Source organism: Podarcis raffonei, chromosome 2 (genome assembly GCF_027172205.1).
Source record: "Podarcis raffonei isolate rPodRaf1 chromosome 2, rPodRaf1.pri, whole genome shotgun sequence".
Classification (NCBI taxonomy): domain Eukaryota; kingdom Metazoa; phylum Chordata; class Lepidosauria; order Squamata; family Lacertidae; genus Podarcis; species Podarcis raffonei.
The window spans coordinates 32,135,742-32,161,300 of NC_070603.1; the positions used below are offsets into that span (position 1 = coordinate 32,135,742).

Sequence of the window (25,559 nt, forward strand, 5' to 3'; positions counted from 1 at the left end):
TTCATTATTTTCTGCTGCGTAGCAATTGTCTGGCCTTGAGCAAGTATTTTTTTAGCCCTTGCTCCAACTGCTAAGTCCAATAGGACTGCTCAGGGGGTCTCCATCACAGGTGGTCATCACACGGAAAATATCGGCAGGAGTAGCATTTTCATTGTGAAGGCCTTGTTCTCTTTACTTCTGGTGGAGAGAGACATGTACACATAGAATGAGCTGGAATAAAGTGCAGGCAGTGCAGAATTGTAACAGGTTGATCTAAGAAAGGTCCCCCTAAAGCTGCCAAGGTGTATTTTTAAGATTAAATACTGTTCACATCTGACCTGGAATAAGGCCTGAATGCCAACTGAAAGGGCCTGGAGCAAGGTTACTGCTCATTGTGGATTCTTACAGACATCTGTGGAAACAGTTTGAATGCTTATACAAGCCTGAAAAAAAGCATTCATATTGACACGTAATTTGATTCACAAAGCATTATTTGAGATAGTAACAGCAGGCAAAACTTGAAGATGGGACAAAGAGATCCTACTGAGGAAGAAGAGAGAGCAGGTAAGCTTGAAAATGAACTTGCAGCACATCCCAGATCCTTTTCTGTTAGGAAGGAACCTGTGACGCTCCAGATATTGCAGGACTACATGATCCTCCCTGATCATTGACCATCCCAGCCAGAGCTGATGGGAGTTAAGAGTCCAAAAAGATCTTGAGGGCCACAGGTTTCCCATACCTGTGATATTAGATCACTGAAATCATACTGACTGCTCAGCTCCTGCCCAGTCATGTCCTGAACCAGGTACTGAACACACATGGCCAATGATGTACTCAATAATCCACTAGTGGCGTCATTTCTGCAAAGCACCACACTTAAGAAAGTGCATGGCCCTTTTCCTGACGTGGGATGATGACGCACCCATTGTGCTCACTTTGGATGCCTGCTGGACGGGTTACAGAAGAAACGTAAATTGTGTAACATCTTTCACAAACACATAGCACTTGTCGTCGTGTCCCGTCCCGTCCCCCCCCCCCCGTGCTACGTGCGCAAACAGGAGAGCATAGTTATGTCACACACACTCTCCAGTTCCTTTGTGCCTCCGCCTAAGGTGCTTTGGCAGCATGTGACTTCTAAGTCTCCCTGAGCTAGTTTTAGGAACGGGACAATCCCCTTGTTCATGGGATTAGTCTCCCTGTCTCTCCCCCAGTGCACCACCTCCCAAAATGTCCCCCCAAACAGGGAAGCATATGCCAAATTAACACTCCGCTTGCTGCTACGCATGCACACCCTCTTCAGTTTGACAGTGGGGTACATGCACACAGCCAGTTATTTGCTTGGCATTCATAATGCCTGTGACCCTCCAGCGAACGCCTTCCTCGTTTCATCTCCCACTGGTTTTAATTCAAAACAACACCTCGTTCCCAAGCCATGAGATGTAGAGCTTTTCCTTCCCTCATTTGGGAAGGAACACAATCCAGTGCCCTCTGCGCCCTCAGCCAGACCGCAGTCACACCTGGGGCCTGATTGGCTTAAGACCCAACAGACTGTAAACATGTCCCAGAGCCAACATCAATGGCCAGAGGGTACCCACGCATTCTGTTTAGGACTCAAGAATCTGAAAGGCACAGCAGGCCCAAGTGACCATTTAATCCGAGCCTTCACTCCATGTTAACATGCAACAGGAGAAGAGACGCAGAATCCCGCAAAGTAGAGCAATCTGTGCAATCTGGAGAAAAATGCTTTCTGCTCCAAACGATGGCAGTGATGGCTGTTTTGAAAATTCAGACATGCTGAACTCGCAGAGCTTACCAAATGCTTTCTTTTATTCCAGCAAGCATTTTAATTGAAGTCTGATTTTAAAGGTTTAACCCATTTTTAGTCTTATGCTATTGGGTCCCCTGTACAACTGCTTAGAGAAGGCTGTGAGGAAGCGGCACACAGTTGCTGGTATCCGTCTGTCTGGGGAGACAATGGAAGAATGCACTATCAGGCGTAAAGTCAAACTGCTGGAAAGTTACAGTGCCTGCTGTGGCTGTAGAGACCGATATAGGAGAGACATGTTTTATTGCAGCTGGGGCAGATGAAGGAATCTGGTTTAATGGTTGCAGATGTAACATGGCATTTCTTTTCTCTGTGCTCTTCCCAGCAGTCTAGAGGATGTGATCTAGAGGAGAAATGACTGCTTGGATACATGAACTTTCTGTCTCCAAGCACTGCAGTTGTTTGCAAGGGATTCACACATGGTGGGGCATACAAGTGTCATACAAACCGTTGAAATAAAAAAATTAGTTGCTATCTTGCATATAAGCTCACACTGCACATGGAATACAAGCACAGTGACCAGAAGTGCAAGTTGTCTTTGGAAACATAACAGCAGTATTTGCCTGGTTTATTATTTTCCTCTCTCTTGCAACCTTCACCCCCAAGAGCAGACGAGAATGGACTCAAGAACCACCACCTCAGCCATCTGTTCACAGGCCTGTGGTGAGCAAGGGGCACAGACTGAGCTGATGTCTCCCCCCACCCCCTGCAAGGAAGCCACTGCCGTCACCGGGTGCCTCTGACTGAGATAACGAGCCTAATTGAAGCAAATTGCCGGAGCACAAAGGCACTTGATGCAAAGGTAAATATGGCTGGTGGCGGGTCAGGCGCATGGCATGGATGGCTCGTTCTTCCCAGTTGTCAAAGTATCTCAAAAGTGAAGCCTAAGAAAGATGCCTTGTGCCTGTCCTCTGAAAGGGAGCGCCCACAATGCTGTTGCCTTCAAAGAGGCTGAGAGATTGCTGTGACCACCACAGTGGAGGTAAAGGTAAAGGGACCCCTAACTGTTAGGTCCAGTCGTGGATGACTCTGGGGTTGCGGCGCTCATCTCGCTTTACTGGCTGAGGGAGCCAGCATACAGCTTCCGGGTCATGTGGCCAGCATGACTAAGCCGTTTCTGGCGAACCAGAGCAGCGCACGGAAATGCCGTTTACCTTCCCGCTGAAGCGGTACCTATTTATCTACTTGCACTTTGATGTGCTTTCGAACTGCTAGGTTGGCAGGAGCAGGGACCGAACAACAGGAGCCGACCTTCTGATTGGCAAGTCCTAGGCTCTGTAGTTTAACCCACGGCACTACCCATGTCCCACCACATTGGAGAGAGGGGAGCAATTGCACTCTGGTTCTGTAATGCTCAAATTCCAAGACGAGCAATTAAATACTTGATAATGACGACTCAGTTCCAAGACTATGTGGGATGGTGGACAATGTCACCATGGCAGAACTTTCAGTAGCATGTTTGTGGACTCAGATGTGGACTCAGATGTTGTAGGTAAGCACCATAGGGCCAGCCCATAGCCAACGGGGCTGGCTGTACCATCGTCATGAAGAGTCCAGGGAGACTGACTTTCGACCTTCACAGATACGAATCCTAGGCAGGCCTTGGACTCCTGGCAGCAATAATGCATGGTTGGCACACACCGTCCTTATCTCCCACCCTATGTAACTGTGCCCAAATGCAGAAAGCTGTGTCTCTATTGGCACACTGAGTAGAGTTGGCAGGATAAATTACAGCCCAGAGAGCACAGCACCCTAGGCACTCCTGTCTGTCGTGTGGGCGATGCTGTGCCTCTGACAGCCACTTAGTCTCCAAGCGCAGACAGAAACTTATGTAAGAGCCCCATCGGGGTCAATTTCACGGTCCAGATCCTAGAGCCTAGGGAGCAGGCAGAGACCCCACCCACACAACACAGGAGGTGCCGGCAGACATTCCTTCTTATTCCTGGCATGGGATGCTCTAATCTTATCAACAAATGCTCACAATGGGAAACTCTGGACTATGGTGTCATGAACTTGGCCCAGAAAGGTGATTTAGAAAGAGCTAAAGTTGCTGCCACTCTCTACCCCACTACACACACACACAACCTATTGATTCTTGGGGCCCATAAATTGTACCCTGCCACATGTGTCTCTCAGAGGACTACTCCCAAAACAACTTGTGTCAGCCCAACTTCAAGACATCCCCCACTAGCTCCTCTTATCACTGCCTGCATTTCCCAATGAAGTGAGGCCCTTTTAGGGAGATTTGTTCTCCTCGGTTGCAAAGTTCTCTCACAGTGCAAAGAGCAGAAAGTGAAGCGGTTTCCTGGGCCCCACCAGTGCTGCTTGCTTCCCCAGCACTCTTGGGTTTCATGCACCACAGGGCAGGGCAGAAGATCAAATGCACAGACATTTTCTCCCAGCTGTAAAGAACCATGGCACATGTCATCTGAGAAGAATGGGCTTCCATGGTAACGGGGGATGCTCTGACAAGAGCAGCACTAGCTAGGCAGGAATCCAGACTTCTTAGGAGGAATGAGTTACCTGCTGGTGGACACAGGCATGACTAAACACTAGGAGACAAGGACTTATCACAAAGTACATATAGACCAGCTCTGCCTAAGCACAGGTGAGCAACTTGTGATTGTGGAAGGGGGATGTTTTTAAGCCAGGCCATGCTGGTTCATATACACACATTACCTTGCCCACAGGAGTGATGGACTCTGGAGCTAGCAGACTACTTCATATGGAGAGGAGTCTGTAAAATTAGCAAGCAACTGCACAGATGTCAAGGACTGGTACGATCATTCCTTTGCTAAATATACAATTACTGAAAAGGAGGACAATAAATCTTGAGTCTTGTTTCATATAGGAGTGGATATCCACAATCAATCTTTACACTAGCCTCAGTCCTGACTGATTTCCCCCATCCCTCTGTGCAAACAGTATCAAAGAATAAGATTTCAGAAGAGGAGGAGAGAATAAGAGCGTCAGAAGAGCAAGGGGGGGAGGTAGATGGGGCATGTGCAGCAATTCATGTGTCTTGCAAGGTGTCCAAGAAAAATATATAGGAAGAGAAGCTATAGCTGTCCCATCCACCACTCTGGTGTCAAAACAGTGAGACTTGAATTCCTTCTCAAATCTTTTCTCGGTTTAATTTATAAGATTCAGCTAGGCCTGCAATTGAAACAGAGCTGAAACAGTCAGAAAGAATAACTATTTCCAGCATTATTTCATTTGAATGATGATTCAAGGCCCATGTATGAAAACATCACTTTAAAGTGTTTTATAGAAATGTGTTTTCTATTCTGCTGCAATGAAGTTCAGTAAAACCTCAAAACGTACTTTCACCACTTAGGCACATGCATTTCTGTGGATTAAAAGAGACATCATAATGTTTACACACTTTTAAATGCTAGCGCCTTAGGAATAATGTATGGAGAGGAAATGCACCATAATCAGCCTAATGAGTTTGGGAAGCTGTCATTCGGTTTCTGTTGCTCTCTTAGGGCCTTTTATTATCTCAATACTATCTTGTTTGTAACAACTCAGCGTTAATGGTAGTGATTCATTTTGCTCTTCACAGCGTAAAATTTGGTCATTAAAAGAAAATCAGATAACTGTCACAATCCTAGCTCTCTTACCAAATAAAATAAAACTAAACTGTTGGCTTCAGGAAAAATAAACAAACACATGCTAAACATATTCAGGAGCTATGTGGAATAAAAATGTTTTCACACTATACAAACTCCTTTTTAGATGGGAGCTAAGGGAAGCTAATGGATATGTAAACAAAGAGGACAAGAACCTTAAAACTAAACCCAGCCAAAATTAAGTACTTTTAAGTTTCCTTGATTTCAGGAACGGCACTTGCTTAACTTTTCCTATCATTATCAACTGGATTTTGAAAAGCTTAATTAAATCATGCTTTGAAAAACAACAGCTTTGAATTCCAAAACGTCACTGAAACCTGTTTAAAATTATATATTCTGCAGCTCAAAGCAGAAAAAGTCATTCAGGTATCTAGATCCCTTGTCATGACATAGGATAAGAGAAACTAGTTCATTCATAGATCAGGTTAAAAGAAGAATGAGCCTCGAGACAAATGGGATTTTTCACCATGTAGAAAAGGTAAACTGCAGGGTGTCTCACAGTTTACCCATTGATTAACTGGAAAAGGGGATGGAGAGGAAGTTTGCACAACCGGCAGACAATCAGTTTGATTTAGCACAATTAAGCTCATAAAATGCTGCAACAGACTTACACACAGATCTCATAAAATGCCTCATAAGAAACAATGCAATCAAATTCAAGGTTGAGAAGCACAAGTGTTGGGATTCTAGAAAAATGAAGTATGCAGAAAAGACATCTGCTAATCCTTACAGATAACATAGCTCACTGAGAAAATATCAGCTTGATGTACTGAACAGTCATCAAAGAGACAAACAATGTCAGGAACTGTTAGGGGAAACATATAAATAAAGCCAAAAATATCACAACCACATATATTTGGGGTGTCAGCCTAACTTGAATACTGTGCTGTTTTCACCCTATCTCAAGAAGCTACTAATTTGTCACAGAAGAATTGAAGAAACTGCAGTGAAAAGCACATGCGAACACACACATCAGTAGGGGAGAAAGCAGTTTCCAGTATTTGCAATACAAGCAACCTAATTTCATTCTGGTATTCTTTGAGTTCACTTTTGTTATAGGGCATTTGCCTTTTGTAATCCCAAATATAACTTGCATTCACTGCCCCATTGCTGCCATGGCACCGCCATCCCTCAGGGTTGCACAGGACATTCCTAGAGATGTGCAGTCAAGCTTTGGTTCCAAGATGCTTCCATTGACCATCCTTTTAAAAACTAGTCATCTAGAGCCAAATGTATGCTTGTACCTTGTGAAAACAGTGCTGCCGCCCCAAATTCATTCTGTACTTGCAAGTATAGACTGAGCAGGTACAAGAACACCTACACAGATCAAGTGTACAGACTGAATTGTAGAGTTAATGCAAGACATCCACTATAGTAAGTTGATGCAGAAATTTGGCTCTATTCCAAACACACATCTGAACCACACCACCAGGGATTCCATCCATGCCTATGAGAGTTCCTAGATCCTTTCACGCAGACCACATAACCGAATGCGTGTTTTGCGTATCTCAGCTCTGCGCCAACAGCAGTGTAATGACTACATAATTAAAGGCTTAAATGAAGGGAACAATGTTTTCTATCAGGGGCTGTTGGCCAAGCGCGTCATTAGAACTGAGTCACAACAATGAGCAACTCATTTCCAAGAACCACCCCCTCTAGATGCGGAAGAGGAAGGGCTTACCGACGCAAGGTGCAAATAGAACAGAGTCCCTCCCAATTTCTGGTAGCGTTATGTATTTCATAAGGGGTATATATGGCCAATGACAGATCTGTTCTCCTTGAAAAGCTTCAGGGCATTTTAGAAGCCAATTCCGTACTTAGTTCTCATCACTATTCTGATTGAAGAAATCCAGCAATCAGTCTGCATACATCATTCACAGGGGTTTCTTAGCCTATTGTCATAGCAAACTGTCCTAGGTTAACAGGAGCTGTGTGGTTATCTGGCTACTGTCAGGATTGAATATGGAAAACCTAGGATTCAAAAGCTGGTTCAGGCCCAAGCTCATTGAGTAAGCCTAGGCAAATCACTTTCTCTCTGCCTACCTAACCTACAGTACAAAGGGCAGGGACTGTGAGGGCAGCTCCAGGTTGTATTTTGCAGGAGGGATTCAAGTGCATACCAATTAAAGTGGATTAGAGTGCTCTGTCACCATAGTGCAACAAATCCTTTTTTAAAATGGATTTTTGTGATTAAGAAAGTGAAGAGGAAATGCACTGGCACGAATGGCTAACGGAAAGGTATATGAACACCCTACAAGCAAATCAGAACATATGCTCAGTAAAGACGACACATAAACTACAGTAACCTCTGCGTAAGGTTAAATAGTGCAAGTAAATGAGGATGAATGCTCAATAAACAGGTTGTCTGGAAGAGCCCTGAGATTAGCATCCCATATGGAGCACCTTGGAAGGGCAGCATACATGTGCGGCAGATAAATTATCGCTTTAAAACTTCTCACACATAACTAGATGGATGGTTGGGTGATGCTGTGTATTCTCATCTGAATGAAAAGAGCTGAAGATGCATTTGGAGGAATCAACCCTCAGCACCTGGGCTAACTTGGGCATAAGGAAGACTAGGCTTGAAAAATTCACACTTTCTATGTCAGTAAGTATTTAGGGAAATCTTCATATTTTGAAGATAGCCCTTGTTGGTGAGTTAGCTTATTAAGACCACTTTGCTCTTCCTCACACAGGAAAGGTCAAAAACACTTCATGATTTCTAGAACTTAACTCCCCGCCCCAAGTATGCTGGATAACTGGAGAACAAGTGGTGCCATGATAAAAACAGATTGCAGAAGTTGATTTTGCTTAGCACAGAAAATACTAAGAGGTGACATAATCTAGTATTCAACTACTTGAAGCCTATCAACAGCAGGAAACAAATAGAAGAGCTCTACCAACCACCCAAAAGGTTGATGCTTGGCTTTAGGAAGAACGTTTTAACTCTATGATGATAGAAGACTATACATGTTTGGTTCGGAATATGGTGGAATATGCTGATGTAGCTGAACTATTGTACAGTGGTACCTCGGGTTACATACGCTTCAGGTTACATATGCTTCAGGTTACAGACTCCGCTAACCAAGAAATAGTGCTTCAGGTTAAAAACTTTGCTTCAGGATGAGAACAGAAATCATGCTCCGGCTGCGCGGCAGCAGCAGGAGGCCCCATTAACTAAAGTGGTGCTTCAGGTTAAGTACAGTTTCAGGTTAAGTACGGACCTCCGGAACAAATTAAGTACTTAACCCGAGGTACCACTGTACATTTTAAAACTTTGCTCCGATTACTGTAGATTAATGATCAGTATCCTGCCTCAGAATAAACCACGTATTCTTTGGATATTAGGCTTTGCAGGTGCCAGTTCTTCCTTTCCAGGAGTTCTTCACTCTACCTCTGGGACACAGCAAGTTTAGACTCAAATTATTTCTAGTTTTTTTATAAGCTGGGAATAGATCACAAGGCATACATCTACCTATATTAACCTTGGTTGTACATTTTTCTGTTGTGCAACTGGGACAGCATACTGAGCAGGTCAGGCCGTCAACTCAATCTAGTCTGGTACAGTTGATGTTCTTGTGACTGGTTTCTTTTTCTTGTCTATTCACTCCCTAATGAGAGCCAAGACTTCGCCAACAAGGCATGTTTCATTTGTATCAGCACTGCCATCTTCAGACAAAAACAGGGAACGTCCCACAAAATTTTATCCAAACTTATTTCCCCATCAGGACAGAGAAAACATGGGAGCTCAAGGGCATTGCTTCACACTTTGGCTCCTTTCACTTGACATGAGAGAGAAAACAGGAATGAGAGGAGAGGGTGCTCTTTGTTGGACTCAGTTTTATATTTGTATTTTCAGCCAGCCAAGCCACTTCCGTTTTGTTTATGGGCAGAAAGGATTGCAGCCTCCTTACATTTATGGATGCAATCAATTAAACAAGTTTCAGTCCATCCAGCTAGAGCTTGGGTACTCCAAATTCTCTCTCTTGTGCCATACTGTTATCACACAAGTTGCTGACTTCCAAGTAGAAATGAAAGTGGAACAAAGAAGGCCTCACACGGATTGACACACCACTTCAGGCCCCCTGTCGCCCGCTGAGCAGATCTCACCTTATACACACCTGCGCTGCTGTACAGCCACAAGATAATACCTGCTCTTCATTCTCCTATAACTTTTAACACTGTTTTACCTATGTTTGGCAACACACCATCCCCTTCTATACACGTTATACAAATCTAGTGAAATCATGAATCACTGTGATTTCAGGGATATCACAGATTAATACAAGTCCTGCAGCAGAATCATGAGAATATTAGTTAATTAGCTACCAAGCAGCTAATTAACAATAGGAAAGGTGTCCAAAGCAGACAAGCAAATAGGCAGAATAAGGCAATTTTTTAAAAAAGCTTTCTGTTAGTGTATGGGAAGTGGGGACAGACTCAATATGCAGATAGGCATATCTGTGTCATCAGGGATGAGCATGGAATAGATGCAACGGCTTTACTATCCTCATATCTAAGGGTCTACATGGATGGGTGAATTCACTGAAAGGGATTTAGTGAGAAAGCAGGAAGAGGATTAAAAACACAGAATAGGAAATGTGGCCCTGTCTGTTGGACAGAAGAATATTCCTTATTTTCTGCGATCAACCAAGCGACATTGATCTGTATAGATAGATAAAGAACAACTAGCATGGGGATGTCTCAATGTCCCGTCCCCTGTCCTTGTGTATTTGGATGGATATAACAAGATCAAGCCACTCCCAACTCTTCCTAGTTAAAGGTAAAGGTACCCCTGCCCGTACAGGCCAGTCTTGACAGACTCTGGGGTTGTGCGCCCATCTCACTCAAGAGGCCGGGGGCCAGCGCTGTTCGGAGACACTTCCGGGTCACGTGGCCAGCGTGACATCGCTGCTCTGGCGAGCCAGAGCCACACACGGAAACACTGTTTACCTTCCCGCTAGTAAGCGGTCCCTATTTATCTACTTGCACCTGGGGGTGCTTTCAAACTGCTAGGTTGGCAGGCGCTGGGACCGAGCAACGGGAGCGCACCCCGCCGCGGGGATTCGAACCTCCGACCTTTCGATCGGCAAGCCCTAGGCGCTGAGGCTTTTACCCACAGCGCCACCCGCGTCCCTTCTTCCTAGTTAATGCAACACAAAAACCCCACCCTTTGTGTTAATGAGTGCTTGCTGACACATCAACTAGGGAAACTGTTCCACCCACATCAACATCAGATATTTGTTTTTACTCTGAACTCTCCACAGGTTTAAATCTATAGTATGAGCAACACCCTTTTTCTTTCTTTCATTAAATGGGTTTCTCTTCAACGTGCAAGGTATTTTAGGACAATTTCAATGCAAAACAAATGCACGGTATTTTTGTTGTTGTGAGAAAGCTACATGTGCCCTTGCCTCCAAGCCATTTGCAAACTCGCTGCACTTTTTAATTTAAAAAAATACTCAAGCTACGGTATTTTGCAACTGGGAATTTGCTATTTCCTTTTATTTGCCACAACTGTTGCAGGAGTGAACACTGTACATACCTAAAAGTGATAAGCTTCCCTGACCCCATCATTTTGCCACTTTTTTAAAAGGTTCTCTAAAAGCTGGATATTTCTGTATCTTTTCTGAATCTGCTGTATCTTTCAGGAACAAGCATATTCACACAAAAACCTGTTACACACACAGAGAGAGAGATTTGTAGAGCAGCATGGCTGCCCCCTTCTTTTTGCAATGCAATACCTTTCTAGAATAATTCATTTTATTTTCCTTAGAATTTAATTATGGTTTTGAGTGAAGGTTTTGAGCCCCCCACCCCTCTGAAATGGAGTGGTGGTGGAAAGGCTATTCCCTGCAACAATATTCCTGTTCCTCTAGTGTTTCATGTGTGAAGGGTATCATGTCAACTTGTGCAGGATCAGAGCCAGCATTAACAGCAAGGACTATTAAATCCAATTACTTTTGTGATTTGGTAAAAGTCCTCACTTTTTCAGCGGTGAAAACATTTTTTTATTTAATGTAATTAGACCCACTATGCCAAAATTTGACCTCATAACCCCAAAAAGAATTCTAGGCCACAAAATGCAAGGGGCGGGGGGGGGGGAATAGCTCATAAACCTCACAGGTCAGACCTAAATAGGACTGTGTTTCAAGAGATTCACAGTGGCCAGAGGTGACAGGGTTCAGCCTTGGTGAAGTGATGGGGGAAATCTTGCATCTAGTAAGTGTAATTTAGATGGCAATAAATCCTCTGGACCAAAGGACGAAAACAGATCTGTGTATATTAATAGATGCAGCATTTAAATCCCAGTCCCCTCAGACAGCAACAGGGATGTCTCATGCTTTCTTGCAGGACTGTGGTACCTTATGAGTGTGGAAAACAATGCAGGTTTCCAAAGCCATTAAGTTGGCTTCCACACTCCTATGTATAAGGTGTGCGGCTGTAAAAAGACAGTGTTCCATGTTGTTAATTCACGTACTCTTCCGGTTCCACATTCACAATCACTTAAGCTGAATAGAATCCCCCACTGTTCATGTAAGTGTATGCTAAAAGGATGGGGAAAGCACACTATTTCACAACTTTTGATCATTTGAGTATGGCTGGCTGGGTAAGAGGTGACAAGCTCATCTCAAGAGACCATGAGCATGTGCCCTGAAGTTCCGCAACAATGTGAATCATGCAAAAACAAGGTGACGTGTGATCCATCTACAAATACAGCTGCCACGTTAAGTAGAAGGCAGAACGTAGGGATTGGCAGCTGGAGGCCCAGGGACAAAATCCAAGCTGGCAAATGAATAGTCATTTAGCTGGAGACCAAGAACACACACACACACACACACACACATGTACCTAGGACACTTTATTCCCAAGCACCCACACTGGGGTTAGTTTCTGTACTCGGTTAGTGTTAAACTGCCTTGTGAAACCCAGCCATATGGACGGGGTATAAATAATAAATTATATCATTATTTTTATTATTATTGCTTCATTCACTCACTTTCCACAAGGCACCCACATGATGTCAGCATCCAATTGTTGTCCCCCCCCCCCCCCCGTGTTTCTTCTATGGTTCTTCTGCCTTTTCTCGGAGCTCAGAATATCTGCTTTTAATTTTTTACTAGAACTGGTTCCAGTTTTTCTGCACACGCAGATAGCCATAGCTAGGCTTTTCCAATTCCAATGTGTGTGGTGTCTTGTCGGGCAGGTGAACATATCAGCAGTATCACACCTCCACTATCACCTCTATAAGGGGCATCATTTTATCAAGAATTCTTTATTATTCCCTTAGTTCCGATTGTTAGCATCAAGACACTTTTTTGGCGATACTTATTTAAAAAGTTAAGTTCTTCACACAATAATGTCAAAATGAAAAGTGCCATGGTGCTAACTTTTAAGATTTAAGACTCACCCCTCTTTCTCTTCATTGCCATCGTTTCAGCACTGCAGATTTTCCCTATCACTTTCAAAGACCTAAAGGTAATCTCATTATTGCACTTAAATAAACAAACTAAAAAAACTGACTATAGGAAATGGCTGCCCAAATGTCGTCCTCCTTTACCCATATAGTTGTGTGACGCACAGTAATGTGGATGGTACGTAGCAGGATATACACATATAAAAGTTTCGCCCACCATGTTAATTTTGCATTTTTAAAACATAGCATTATAAACTCTGTGGTCAAAGTCTATACCAAGCCCATCACTCTTGAGTGATTAAGGGTCAATTTACATGATAAAATGTTTATGTTGAGAAATCAACATGAGCTGCTTTGTTCCATATAATCTTATCACATTACAGTTGTGCCCACATTTGGAATATTTTTGGGGGTGGGTGAGTGTCTGGCAAAGGTGTCTCGTCTAACGATGCAGCCACTCAGGTGAGAGGTTGCAGGGGACACTGCCCAGTCAAATCAAAGGAAAGACTCAAATTATGTAGGTGTAACACAAACAGTCACATGGGTTAGCACTAATGAACGACCATTCTGTAGCCTTTTCAACAGAAGGGACAGATGTGATCAGCACATTTACAGTCTTTGGCATCCCAACACAATGGGTTGAGGGCTGACATCTAGCCTCAAAGATTCACAATGCACTGCATATTCCTGTATCGATACCTGTATCATCAAAAAGCTGGAGCAGGAGGAGTAATTCTGAGGCTGATAATATTTTCTGAAATCTATAAAGCCTGTACACATCCCAAAATATCTGGTGAAGAACAAGGGATATAACTACATATTACCAAAAACAACATGTCTGGTTCTCCTTGTTTTCCTCAAAAATGGGGGGGGGGGGCTAGACACAGGGCTGTTTTGGGCTGCAACCACATTTTCCCTGAGGCAGCATTGCACTAAAGCATAACCTATTAAACACAAGAAAGAGCAATAATGATTAATGGAAAGAAGTAACCTCTATGGACTAACCCCACAAATAGAATGTAAACCTATCCCAAGTAAAGATTCACACTTTCAGAGTGTCTTGGAAAACTGCCCTCTTTGTTTAGCTTGGATCAACAAATAAGATCTCACTTAATTGGGTTAATTCCCATGTTGGCTTCATATTTCAGCCAGAAAAAGAAACCCTGCAATACTGCATGGAGGGAAGTGCGTGGTTAAAGGTGCTGAAGGATTTACTGAAACCATCCCGTTTATCATTATCACACCACTGGCAACCTTTATTTTCTTCATTTGATCTTCTATATCTTCCTTGACGTCTCCTTGGCACTATGCTCCATGTTGCTTTCATAGCTACGTTTTTGTGCTGCCTGTTGGCAGAGAAACACACTCTGTTCTAATCCAATTCATGACATGACATTTGGTCAAAGTAAACAAATTGGTCAGGCTGGGTGCAAATATTGCCCACTTCAATCAAGACTGGCAAAAGCGCTCAGCAAGTTGGGTATGATTTCAAAGCTAGCATAGAGATATATTTGGGAAAGTAGACTGAGATAAAATATCCACAGCACAGCAAACTACTGAGGATTCAAGCGTTACTGAATTTGGGGGTGCTGATTCAGTTTGCTGCGGTAGGAAAATCCTGCTAATCCAACTAAAGGTAATAATATCACCTGCAGCCAGATTACAGTGTGAAAATAATGTTAGCTTCCTGTTGACCCTACAGGCATTACTGCTCCAGTTCCCAGACTTCAAGGAGGAAAAATACCTTACTAAGCAACACTCCCTATCCTGTTGCTTTAGGGGAAATGGATGTCTGAAAGTCTCCACCATTCTGCTGCAGAGGCACATATGTGTTCTGTGCACACAAAAACTTCTTAAGGTGTCAGCTAAGACTACTCAACATAACCCAACACCAGATAAACCCCGTGCTAACCCTATTAAGCACCAGTATTCCAAGGATAGGAAACACTGTAGGTGCCTGCTGCCAATCACACAGAAAATGATCATGTCATTAGCCAAGGAAATAGCAAGTTGTGAGAGAGGCCTTGCTTCACAGTAGGTGTCACCTCATAGCTAACATGAAGCACTTTCCCCAACCAGCCCGCAACTCCACCTCCTTCACAGCACGATGTGAACACCCTTCTAAGGTGCACAAAATAATGTGTATCCAAATGGCAACTGTTTACCAAGGACTAGGGTATCTTTCTGAATACTGATAGCTAAATACATCACACCTAAGGGACTAGATATTTCATAGTTCCTTCTCCCCTACAGGATTGCAAAAGGGACTTGAATGCCCTTCTGGAGGCTTAACCATCACAACAGCATCAGGTTAGGTTGAACTGTAAATTACTCCAGACAGACTAAGTTGCAACTAGCCCAGCACCAATGGAGAGTAATAGTCAAGTAAAAACACAGGAAGCTGCCAAGCACTGCCGTTAGGGCAACAAAAGGAACAAAACAAATCCCCTTCCTTTTGAGAAAATTCACTCTGGCTCAGGTCAAGCAGTTCAGAGCAATGAGAACATGGAACCCAAAGAAAGATTGGTAAGCAAGCCCCGTTCATGGGAACCCAGCTAGAGATGCAGGATAAATTCTCAGAGCAGAATGTCAAAATGACTAACCAGTTTTTATTTACAACACTCCTTAAAAGACAGACACAGACCAAGAGGGGACATTACAAAGGGAAAAGAACAGCCACCATGCCCCTTGCCTACCCAACTCTGAGCAGGGTCCCCAACATCACTGCCTGAGCTGGACACAAACTTGGGCACTACTGCCACTTGCCAGTGCCCAGCACACACCAAGGCTGTCCCCAGCCCTGCTGGGGCACAGGGGCTGGGCTCTGGGGCTAGCTCAGAAATGCTACCTGCCCCCCCTGGCTGGGGCTGCAAGTCAGCCGAGTGTAAAGACAGCAGAACCTGGAGTACCTGCTCAGCTCAGAATAAGGGAGTCGACTCAGTTTTATCCTATACAACAGAATCCCAAAAGAGTTTTCCCTTGGGAGACTTTGTACCTGGGTCCCTCAGCCTCTATCTTCAGAGTTTCTCCATTGTTGTGCCACAGAGCTGAGCAGATAGCATATGGAGATCGTAGCACAACACTCTTTCATCCTCCAGTCTAAAAGCTCAGGTACTGTATGAGGAGTCAGTCTGAATTCTCACAATGTATTGATAGGGTGGACAACGAAAACCCATATTGCTTCTGTCCCATCATTCTCTCTTAGCCTTGCCCTAAGAAGGGCTGGGCTTTGAGACGGGTATAGGGAGAGATTAGATATTGTTCCTGATTCTTCTGCCTTATTCCACACTCCTAAAACAGACAGGGTACACACCAACCTCTTGGCCACCATCAGAGTAAAATGTCATTTACTAAGGGGGAAAGGTAATTTCTAGGGCCAATTGTAGAATGAAGGCAGGCAGGCCAGGCCAGGCCAAGGGAAGCTGTGAAGAAAAGGCAAGAAGCCTATCCTTCCTTAGGGAATTCGGAGCCAGCCCCAGGCACAAGCCAGACCAAAGGAGGAAACCAACACAAAGTCATCAAATTCATGTACCAGTGGCCACACGCCAGCACTTGGGGCTGAGGCAGGCCGAGCCATTTTAGGATTTCTTAGCATCCTGTGTGTTCCGCCGCTTTAGGTCACTCAAGTCAACAGGTCTGAAAGCTGTCAAAAAAGAAGAAAGGAGACACAATTTAGGGTAAGATTCCTGACTACTAACATTGCTTTCCATCAATACTCCCTCCAGCCTGCCTGGATAAGAACAAAGATGCTAGCCTCCCCACCATCACCTAACAGTTAGTACCCTAAATTGGAATTCAGATCACAGGTAACCTACACACCTAATTAAATGGTTTGAGTTGGTACCCCAAGCCTATTCAACACAGCAGGCCATTACTACAACCCAAACCAAAGGGGTCTCCAGTTCTACCTAGAATGATAACCTAAATTCTGCAACCAGAAAATCTCTAATATGCAAGAAAGTAGGTACATCTATATTCATGTACCTAATCAAATTCATGGACTATAACACTACCACTATATGTTTCCAACTATCCTCCTATACAAGTGAGTTTTCACCGTATGTCGGAAGAGCAAGAAAGATGAGGACAAATGGGCTTCCCACGGAAACAAATGTCAGAGCCTGAGGCCAACTGCTGAAAAGCCCCTTTCATGCATAGCCATCTAGCTCAACCCCAGAGAGAACCGGAACAGGGCTTGAATTGAGTCAATAGACAGATCTGTATTGGAGCAGTCAGTCCAGGCCATATAAAACTTTAAAAGTCAACACCAGCACTTTGAACTGAGCCCTGAAACTATCTGGAAACCAATGACAACAATGCTTCTAGTGATGGGTTTCAGTTAGGATTCTTTCAGCTGCATCTTGGACTCTATGTTTTCAAATGCTCTGCAAAGCCAGTCCTACATCAGAGTAATCTAAACTGCTTGTAACCATGACTAAATTAGACCTCTCTTTGAAAGGGGAAAGCTAGCAAAAGAAAACTCACTTTTCAGACTGGGGTTTGGCATCTTCTCCACATACTCCTCCACAAGTCCCCGTTCACCACTTGCCATCTGATTGCGGAGATCCCGCTCCACACACTGCCATGCTGCAGAGAAGGGGAACAGTTAAAGTGGGGATAAAACTTCACATGGAGAATACGGAAGAGCTCTTTCCTTTAGCCCAAGAGTACCGCCAGCTTTTGGCACCCTAAGACAGCCTAGACACCAAGCAGTGGTCCCACCGTTACTACGGTAGAAGTCTTTAAATGCAAATAAAGAAGCAGGGAGGCAATGACAGCTGTTGTTATGCTGGATGCAGAATCAGAAGACAAGTCTCACATACCCTCAGAACTATCCGTCAGTTCCAAGAGTTGGATTCATATCTAAACATTCCAATGAGTCTCATCTTCATTTTCTTCACTTTCCCGCACCCATCTTAAATACACGAGTAAGGAAAAAATAACACCAGAACTGGCAACCGCATGAGAAACATATGTTACATACAGGGTAAGAGATAAGGAAATGTGCTACTGACTCAGTGGAGATGCAGCAACTGAAGAGATCAGCCTTCTCAAATGTAAATACTGCACCTTCAGAGATGAAACGCACATTCTCCTCATGTGCAGGAGTGAAGATCTCACTGCTGTTGCTTGGGGAGCGAGGGCTGCTGTTTCTCTTGCCATTGTATACAACTCGGGAGACAGGAGAACTGAAAGTGCAGTGGAGACCCCAGTGAGAGAGGAAACAAGACACTGATCTTTGCCACAAATAAAGAAGCAAAAAAGGAAGATTTATGCTAGCTATCCTGGCAAAAGGATCCTTTAGCTCTACAGACCATTCAATGTGGCTGCTATTACACTTCTCAGAGAGTGTGACCGATACAGATTGCGGTTGTGCTTAGTTGTCATTTACATCAGGAGTAGGCAGACTTCAGGCATGCAAAATCTACTCTTTTTTTTAAACTAGAGCTCAATGATCCAACAATCACAGCCAACTCACAAGAGTTGCACACTTAGAATTGAAGAATACTGAGCTCAGTAATTTGTTTTGAATATGAGCACTGAACTAAACTGAGCTCACAGTCCTTCTATATAAAAATCTACCTTGGGTTACCCCACCCTTTTCATCACTTGAGCCACATTACTTCAGAGGGATGGTCATTTTGTTATTGTCAGTGCCAAGCAACTGGGAATCAAAAATCCTTACCGCTCTACATCAAATCACCCAGAGATCTATTCTGATATCCCTATGGCCGACCCCTGATTAGCATGACACCTTCTTATGTACAAAGTGTTAAGCAGTTATTGTTTCAGACTCAAAACTAAAGTTATATAAATAAAGAATAGAAGCTTGGAGGAACTGACATCCAAACATTACCTAGTGAAGCTGGGTGGGGAGGTGAACACAAAGACCCATGCTAATGACCAGTTAAAGGTTCAATCAATTATATCCATTTACTTTTATTGCCCACACCATTCCTGAACCACTGTCAGCAGGTAGCAACACAGAACGATTTTTGGTACATAACCATGGTATACACAACCACCAAAGACAGCAAAATCAGCACTGTGGGTTGAAAGTCTCCAATCATCGAGGAGTCAATACATTCTGACAGCCCGCTCAGTATTAACACAAGTTCAATTCTCACAGCCCCATAACTTTTCTCACCTCGTCATGGCTGCCTCTTTCCCAGCCCTGGCCCAAGTCCTGGATGTGTGGCTTGGCGGTGCTAAAACAAAGACAAGACACTGAGCTCAATGGGGACGGACCCTCAATAAATCCCACGGGTGGGGACAAATTGCTCCGGTAACTGACTTTGGGTGGAAGCATCTATGCCCACCTCTGCTATTACATTTAAGGAGATTGCAGCATCTTACAGGCATAGAAAGCAGGATCCCAACCACCCTCCTACCACACTACCGATAAGTCCCATCCCATCGCTAAAAATCCCCGAATGTGTCAAAAAGCCCTGGAGCCCCCCCGACCACCACTTCGGGACCCCACCGCCCTCCTCCCTGCTCCGAGTCCAGTTCCTAGAGGCACCTGCGCCTTGGGGAACCCCAATACTTCCCTCAACAACCCCCCCTCCAATCCGCAACCCCACGCTACCCTCAGGCACGGAGATGGGATGTCAAGCTTCGTGAGGGAGGTGCGGGGAGAGGGAGGCCCAAGCAGCCGAACTTCTTCTCCCGGCCCCGAACGACAACAAGGCAGGCGTGGAGTTTGGGGACTGCGCTACTAGGCCCAGAGGAACAGAAAGGGAGCACTTCCACGGGGGGCCGGGGAAGAAAGGGCGCCCCACTCGCCGCGGCCCCACCCTCAATTCCCCACCCCGCAACCCTCTTCACCTGGGCCCGGGTTAAGTCCCGGCTTCTCTCGCTGCTGCCAGGCCCGGGGCGGAAGAGAGCGCCTAGGCCGGGCTGCGCGTGCGCACTGCGGGCGAATGGGCCCGGGTAGCCCCTGCACCGAGTACCCGAGGGAGGAGGTTTCCATGGAAACGGAGCGGCTGGGCAGGGAGGGGTATCCATGGAAACGGGAGTGAGGGGTGGGGAAGAGAAGCTCTGGGAGACGCGGGAGAGGGCGGGGAGGATCTCCAGAAACGGGGAAATGGGGCAGGAGCCGGAGCGGGACGGAGGCTTCTTAAAAGAGATCGCGTTTCCCTCCTTTGTGAGCTTCGGGAAGTCGGCATTGCCCAAAGCAGAGTCGCCACTTCCCAGGCTTGGGTCAGGATCCAACTGAGCGCTACCCGCCCCCCAGTTTACCGTGTGCCCCGTTTTGTAGACGTTTGAGGCTTCTCTCCACATCCTGTTTTCATAATCATTACTCTCTAAGCCTACGCCAACTAAGTGTGGACAATTCTGTGATCACGGGGGGAAATCATTGACATGATTTCACACGTTTACATTAACATTTTCCGTGTTTGTATTCGAATTGCAATCTGAAAAGAGCCTTCTCCAGTTTTCCAAGATCTAGCTCTGTTTGGGATGGCATTTAGGATGCATGGTTGACAGAAAAGATGGCGAAATTTCCCATTAATTAGGAAATGTTATTGTTTTTCTTGTGTAGGATTAATTTTAGACCTTGCCCAAGCCTTCAAGATAGGGCACACTATATATACATTGACACTTTCAAATAGCAATACAAAAGCAATCCCTTTCTCTCTCACACACTTGTAGTATCTTTTAAAATTCATTTTTAACTTGCCCATTTGTATGGGTTTTTGCCATTACACAGTGTTCTGTAGAAGCATTTTAAAGTGCTGCATTCGTAAGGGGAATCATGGGAGTGGAGACTTCCTGGTTTAGTACAACTCCAACACATTAGGAACTAAGGTTTCAACAAAAGTCTCCTAAATGTAACCAAACAAATGTAGGTAAAAATAAGAGAAAACCACTTGTTTTTGCTTACTAGACAAGGGCAGATCAAATATCCTTGCTGGACACTGAAGCCCTGACTTCTGACCAATCTTGTACATCACCTTGCTTATCATCTTATTGGGCATTGTCTGTGCCTATCATCTATTGCCAGGGCTAAAGGTTATTTAAAAGTAAAGCTGAGGATCTCAGGAGGTTGAGCAGTGTCCCCAAACTTAATGCATGTGCAGTGTATTATAGAGTGAGCCCTGACAATAGCTCTGCATGGTGATGTATGCTTAGATGGCAACCACAGTGACACCTAACCAAATATGTAGGAAGCCTGAAGCAACTGTGAGTTGTGCAGAGCTGCCCTACTTCTGTCAAAGCATGCTGACCCAGATGGTGCAAGTGATTCACTACTGATTTTCACCAAGAGACAAACTATCCGACTGGGAAGTAGTATTTAGCACTTATCAGGTGTCTCTGAGTGGACAAACCTCCAAGCATTGACTCTTCTCCAAGAAATGCCACATCTAATTTTCTTCCCGTCTTGTTCATGCATTTGCCAAGTCATTACTAGAGCCAACTCAAGTCATTTGGGACAAAAATAGTAAGAACTTTATTACAGGCCTCTTATTCCCCTTCCAAGTGATAGGTTGCAGGAACAACACCTCTGTACCTGAAACCTATCAGAAAGAAGCAGCCACAAACAAAAGAAGCCCAATTATTTAATTTATTCAAACTGTATGGTGTACCATAGACCATGCAATTATCAGAAATTTTGCACTCTGAATCACCACAGCTGAGGGCTAATACTCACCATTTAATTATTGCATTGCCATTTCATTCTTCTGTCTTCCAGAGAAAAGAGCATGCAAAGATTCATAGAATTGTAGGGTTGGAAGGAACCACGAGGGTCATCTAGTCCAATCACCTGCAGTGCAGGAATATTTCACCAACATAGGGCTTGAACCCATGACCATGAGATTAAGAGTCTTGTGCTCTGCCAACTGAGCTATAGTATGTTGCACATATTATAAGTGCTGCAAAAAAAAACAACAACCTCTAGTTGCTTAATTTAATAATACAGAACTGTAGAATTGGAAGGGACCCCAAGGGTCATCAAGTCCAACTCCCTGCAGTGCAGGAATCTCAACATTTAATCTGAAACCATACCAGACCCTGCTTAGCTTTGCAAATGTGCTAACAATTTTATTACTGCACCACTAGGAGGACATTGACCCTTACTTAACAGAATGAAATAACGGTGCAGCAGGGACAATGTCTAATGGACAACTTCAAGGTTAATACAAGTCCTCCATGAAAGTTAAGCAGCTAGATGTGTATGAATGAGAACTTTGAGGCATTAGTCACTATATCTTGTTCTGCTTTTTAAGCTGTTCTACTGTTCTTTAGAATTAATTTCCTCATTTCATATCCAAAATCTCATGTGGAGCTAGGGAACAGTCTAAGGGCAACCTGGGAAACAAAGTGTCTGGGCAGGAAGTGTGGCTACCCTTCCCAAGAGTAAGGGGAATAAAAATAACCCAAGGTTGTAGAAATTACTTTATTGAAAAAATAAAAAGCTGTTTCAGAACCACATAAAAAATAACAGTAGAAAAGCAAATCTAGGAGCAAACATGTGAGACTTTATACATGACATTTTTAGGATAATATATACAGCAGAAAGATACCAGCTTGAAGTTGGGGCTATTTTCTCTTTGTGATAATCGTGTGAGGATTCTTCAGGCCTGAATAGGTTGAATGTCTTTGAGAAAGCACTGTTCAAATCAGTCATTGCCAGATAATAATTGGAAGGTGTATGTTCACACAAATTGGTACCCAGTCCAGTTCATTTCATAATCACCTGTGTGAACCTCCTGCACAACAGTGCCGTTTGGGCCAGTGTGTCCCAGCCATTAGACTCATTTTAACTAAAGCCTGACCGTAACAGGTACCAGAAAATGGGCCACATGGTAGAGAAGTTTACATTTTCTGGAAGGGCTATCCCAAGCATAGCTCTCTGATAAACCCCAAGGTAGCCACTCTCATACATACACATTACAACCAAACTGTGGTCTCTTTTAGGAGGCCGTACACTCTTGCCAACGTAGTAGGGGCAACTTTGCTAGCCTCCTTGCAGCATGCAACAAATGCTGCTGCCTACCATGGAGGCTGAACTCCACATGTGAAAGAGCTGAGCGGCACTAGCTTAGTCTACTCGGGCTGCTTTGAAAAGCTCCACGAGCTCCTTGTACTCTGGGTCAATTAGGTCAGATGGCTTCTCCCCTTCATCATTGGTAGCATCACGCTGGGCCCCAAGAGAGATGAGGTACCTGCAGGATTAAAGAATGAGGTGATGAGACGAGGACATAATTGACACACATACCCACATGCACAGTTTAGTTCAAACATGCAGTTTTCCCTATGCTTTCATATACAAGATGATACAGAGGACTTGTGAATTGGCTGTTAGTTTCAATGTAAAGCTTTCCCCTTTCCATAGAGACCAGTCTTCTCTTATAGCTGGTTTCCATTCTCACCTTCTTACTTGACATATCCTATATATTTGGGAGATATCATAGGTCACTTAACCCGCCAACACAAAACATCACTGCTAGTGTCCGAAGACTAGCACTACCTATTGGATGGTCATCTAGCCAACAGACATGTCATCATCTCAAGTCTAAGCCTAGCACTCACTGTTGAGCAAGCCCTACTTCCCTCCCCATTTTCCTTGACCAAGTTTGTGGCCTGTCAAAAGAGGGTGGGCATGGCTAGACTAGAGATTAAAGGTTAACATAATTTGCATCTCTGACCTTGCAATATCAGCGTGACCGTCACTGCAAGCCATGTGTAGGGGTGTCCAGCCGTCCTCATCTTTCTGATTGATGTCAGCACCATATTTCACCAACAGCTTGACGCAATCAAGGTTCCCAGAAAGCACAGCTTCATGGAGGGCAGCCATACCTAATGGGAGAAGGTAATGCATTAGCCACAACCTGAAGATCTTAAGAAAACATCCCACAAAAAGGGAGTTATGCTAATATGCTTGAGACAGTGGGGAGGAGTCATCTAGAAGCAAAATGCATCTTTTTTCCCCCTCGGGAAACTAGACCAGGGCCTTTACATTTTTTGGGCTGCATTATCTTATAAATGTTGGGGAAACGGCACACAGAGAGGACCATTTTTGGCCCACCAGGTTATTTGCATGGACAAAAATAATATTCTTTTAACCAAGGCTGGTTGAGTTCCAGAAACTTATTTGGGGAATTAAGTAAGCAGTTTGTAAGAACGGCACCTCAATTAAGGCTTCTATGGCCTTCTGCAGTACTGAGTCAGTGTGATGAAAGTCGGTAAGAAGCAAACACACTCTAACAATCTACTGGGCCATAGTAGCTGTAACTGTTGAAATTCCTGTGACTACTGGATTTCTTTTTTAAGTGCAGCCTTTCATGCTGAGATCATAGCTGGGGGAAACGGCTCAAAGAAACACTGATTCAGCTTTACGGTTGGGCATGAAGCTACTCTGTTCATCCTGCCACTGGATATACTATTCTGTTCTCAACTCAGCAGCCATATTTTATTCACACAGGAACAAGCTGCATTAGCAGATTATTAAAGGGATTTAAATTTTCTCAGAGAGTGCGCTGTACATTGGCATAGTTTTCTCAGCATCTATCACCTTAGAATCTGTTCAATACCCAAGTGTCTAGCAAAGGGATTTCAGGTGACATAGCTCCCTATATTGATGTAAGTGTTAGAGGGGAAAACATGACCTAGTTTGTAACACACAGCCTGACTTTGGGATTAGGCATCTGCTAGTGCTTAGGCTTATTCAACCACCCTTCAGTTAGGTTCACCCACGTCCTACTTACCTGAGGGGTAGATAGTGTCCAAGGTGACCTTCCTGGCACGGATGAAACGGCCCACCTGCTCCAGGTCGCTCTGCCTAATATGGTCCAGGAAGAGAACGTCATTGGGGAAACGCACAGTTTTCAGGCCTCGTGTATATCGCCTATACCTGGGAAGTGAGTCTGGGTAGTAATACTTCATTGTGGCAGAGGTAGAAGGAAGAGCAAGAGACCAGCGAGACAGGACTGAAAAATGGTGTTGAGGAATAATTAAAAAAAGCACACGGCAACCCAGACGACTTTGAAGTGCCTTGAGACCCAAAGGATTCTCTTCTCTGTAACGCTTGCACCTGAAAGACTGGTGGGATGTTAGCTATGATTTCTGCTCCTGATGGGACTTCCTTGGAAAACACTGAGCATGTGTGGGTGATCTCCTGTTGAGGACTGACTATTTCCAGCGGTGTCTCCTGTTATATATCTTCCCCATGGCTATTTTGAGGATAGTCCGCTCATGCTATTTGCCATGAGATTTGGTAACTGAGCTGCCCTGCCCTCCGGCCTCCCCCTTTTGAATATAAGTCAGGGTTTCAATTTACATCCCACCTGTCGATGTGCAATAGTTAATGGGTCAAGCTTGCTCCACAATCGGCTTGTGTAGATCCCAGAACCCAGCAGCCCCAGATTCTGCAAACCACTGTTTGCAAAGTCCACTGTTAGCCCTGCTTTCTGGAACCTCTTGACAACCTTTGTGGGTTTTCCAGAATATACACAGGAGAGAAATGCATGGAACTTCAGTTCTACACTGAAGTTCACTTCAAATTGTGCGGATAGCAAAACTTCAAAATTTACATCTTTTAAAGGAAACTACGCATTTCCTTAAGTTGTATAACTCTAACTTGCTGCATTTTGTTGTATCTTGAGTTTTGAATAAGCAAGAATATTACCCAAATTATGTGGTGAAAATGGTGGAAACTATGAAATGTATGCATTTCCTCTTTTCGAAAACATCAATGCAT

At 44.2% G+C, this 25,559-nt stretch overlaps 2 protein-coding genes across 6 annotated transcripts; both read right to left on the reverse strand.

Moving 5' to 3' along the window:
• Positions 1-15,442: 15,442 nt before the first annotated feature.
• MCRIP1 (MAPK regulated corepressor interacting protein 1) lies at positions 15,443-19,841 on the reverse strand. Of its 5 annotated transcripts, none has more exons than XM_053375635.1 (5): positions 19,682-19,841; positions 19,002-19,062; positions 17,924-18,042; positions 17,339-17,440; positions 15,443-16,496 (listed from the first exon to the last, which is right to left on the reverse strand). In XM_053375635.1, the coding sequence occupies exons 1-5, from the start codon at positions 19,824-19,826 to the stop codon at positions 16,432-16,434; spliced, it is 492 nt and encodes a 163-aa protein (XP_053231610.1). In that variant the 5' UTR covers positions 19,827-19,841; the 3' UTR covers positions 15,443-16,431. The 5 variants fall into 5 exon arrangements, with proteins under 5 accessions (XP_053231610.1, XP_053231608.1, XP_053231612.1 ...); XM_053375633.1 differs by having other exon boundaries at positions 17,924-18,090; XM_053375637.1 differs by lacking the exon at positions 19,682-19,841 and adding an exon at positions 19,443-19,625 and having other exon boundaries at positions 17,924-18,090.
• Positions 19,842-22,409: 2,568 nt separating this feature from the next.
• On the reverse strand, positions 22,410-25,077 carry PPP1R27 (protein phosphatase 1 regulatory subunit 27). The gene is made up of 3 exons (XM_053375639.1): positions 24,568-25,077; positions 23,509-23,659; positions 22,410-23,025 (listed from the first exon to the last, which is right to left on the reverse strand). Exons 1-3 carry the CDS (start codon positions 24,743-24,745, stop codon positions 22,902-22,904), a joined length of 453 nt encoding a protein of 150 aa, XP_053231614.1. The 5' UTR covers positions 24,746-25,077; the 3' UTR covers positions 22,410-22,901.
• Between the last annotated feature and the right edge of the window lie 482 nt (positions 25,078-25,559).

Excerpts from the sequence above, each read along its gene's own strand:
- MCRIP1 (XM_053375633.1), bottom strand. The coding sequence starts at position 19,826 with ATGGAAACCTCCTCCCTCGGGTACTCGGTGCAGGGGCTACCCGGGCCC. Across the intron at positions 19,063-19,681 it reads GGGACTTAACCCGGGCCCAG|CACCGCCAAGCCACACATCC; the intron begins GTGAAGAGGGTT and ends TCTTTGTTTTAG. Across the intron at positions 17,441-17,923 it reads TGTGCGTTTCATCTCTGAAG|CATGGCAGTGTGTGGAGCGG; the intron begins GTGCAGTATTTA and ends CCTTCTCTGCAG.
- PPP1R27 (XM_053375639.1), bottom strand. The coding sequence starts at position 24,745 with ATGAAGTATTACTACCCAGACTCACTTCCCAGGTATAGGCGATATACA. Across the intron at positions 23,660-24,567 it reads GGACACTATCTACCCCTCAG|GTATGGCTGCCCTCCATGAA; the intron begins GTAAGTAGGACG and ends TTCTCCCATTAG. Across the intron at positions 23,026-23,508 it reads GGTCACGCTGATATTGCAAG|GTACCTCATCTCTCTTGGGG; the intron begins GTCAGAGATGCA and ends TTAATCCTGCAG.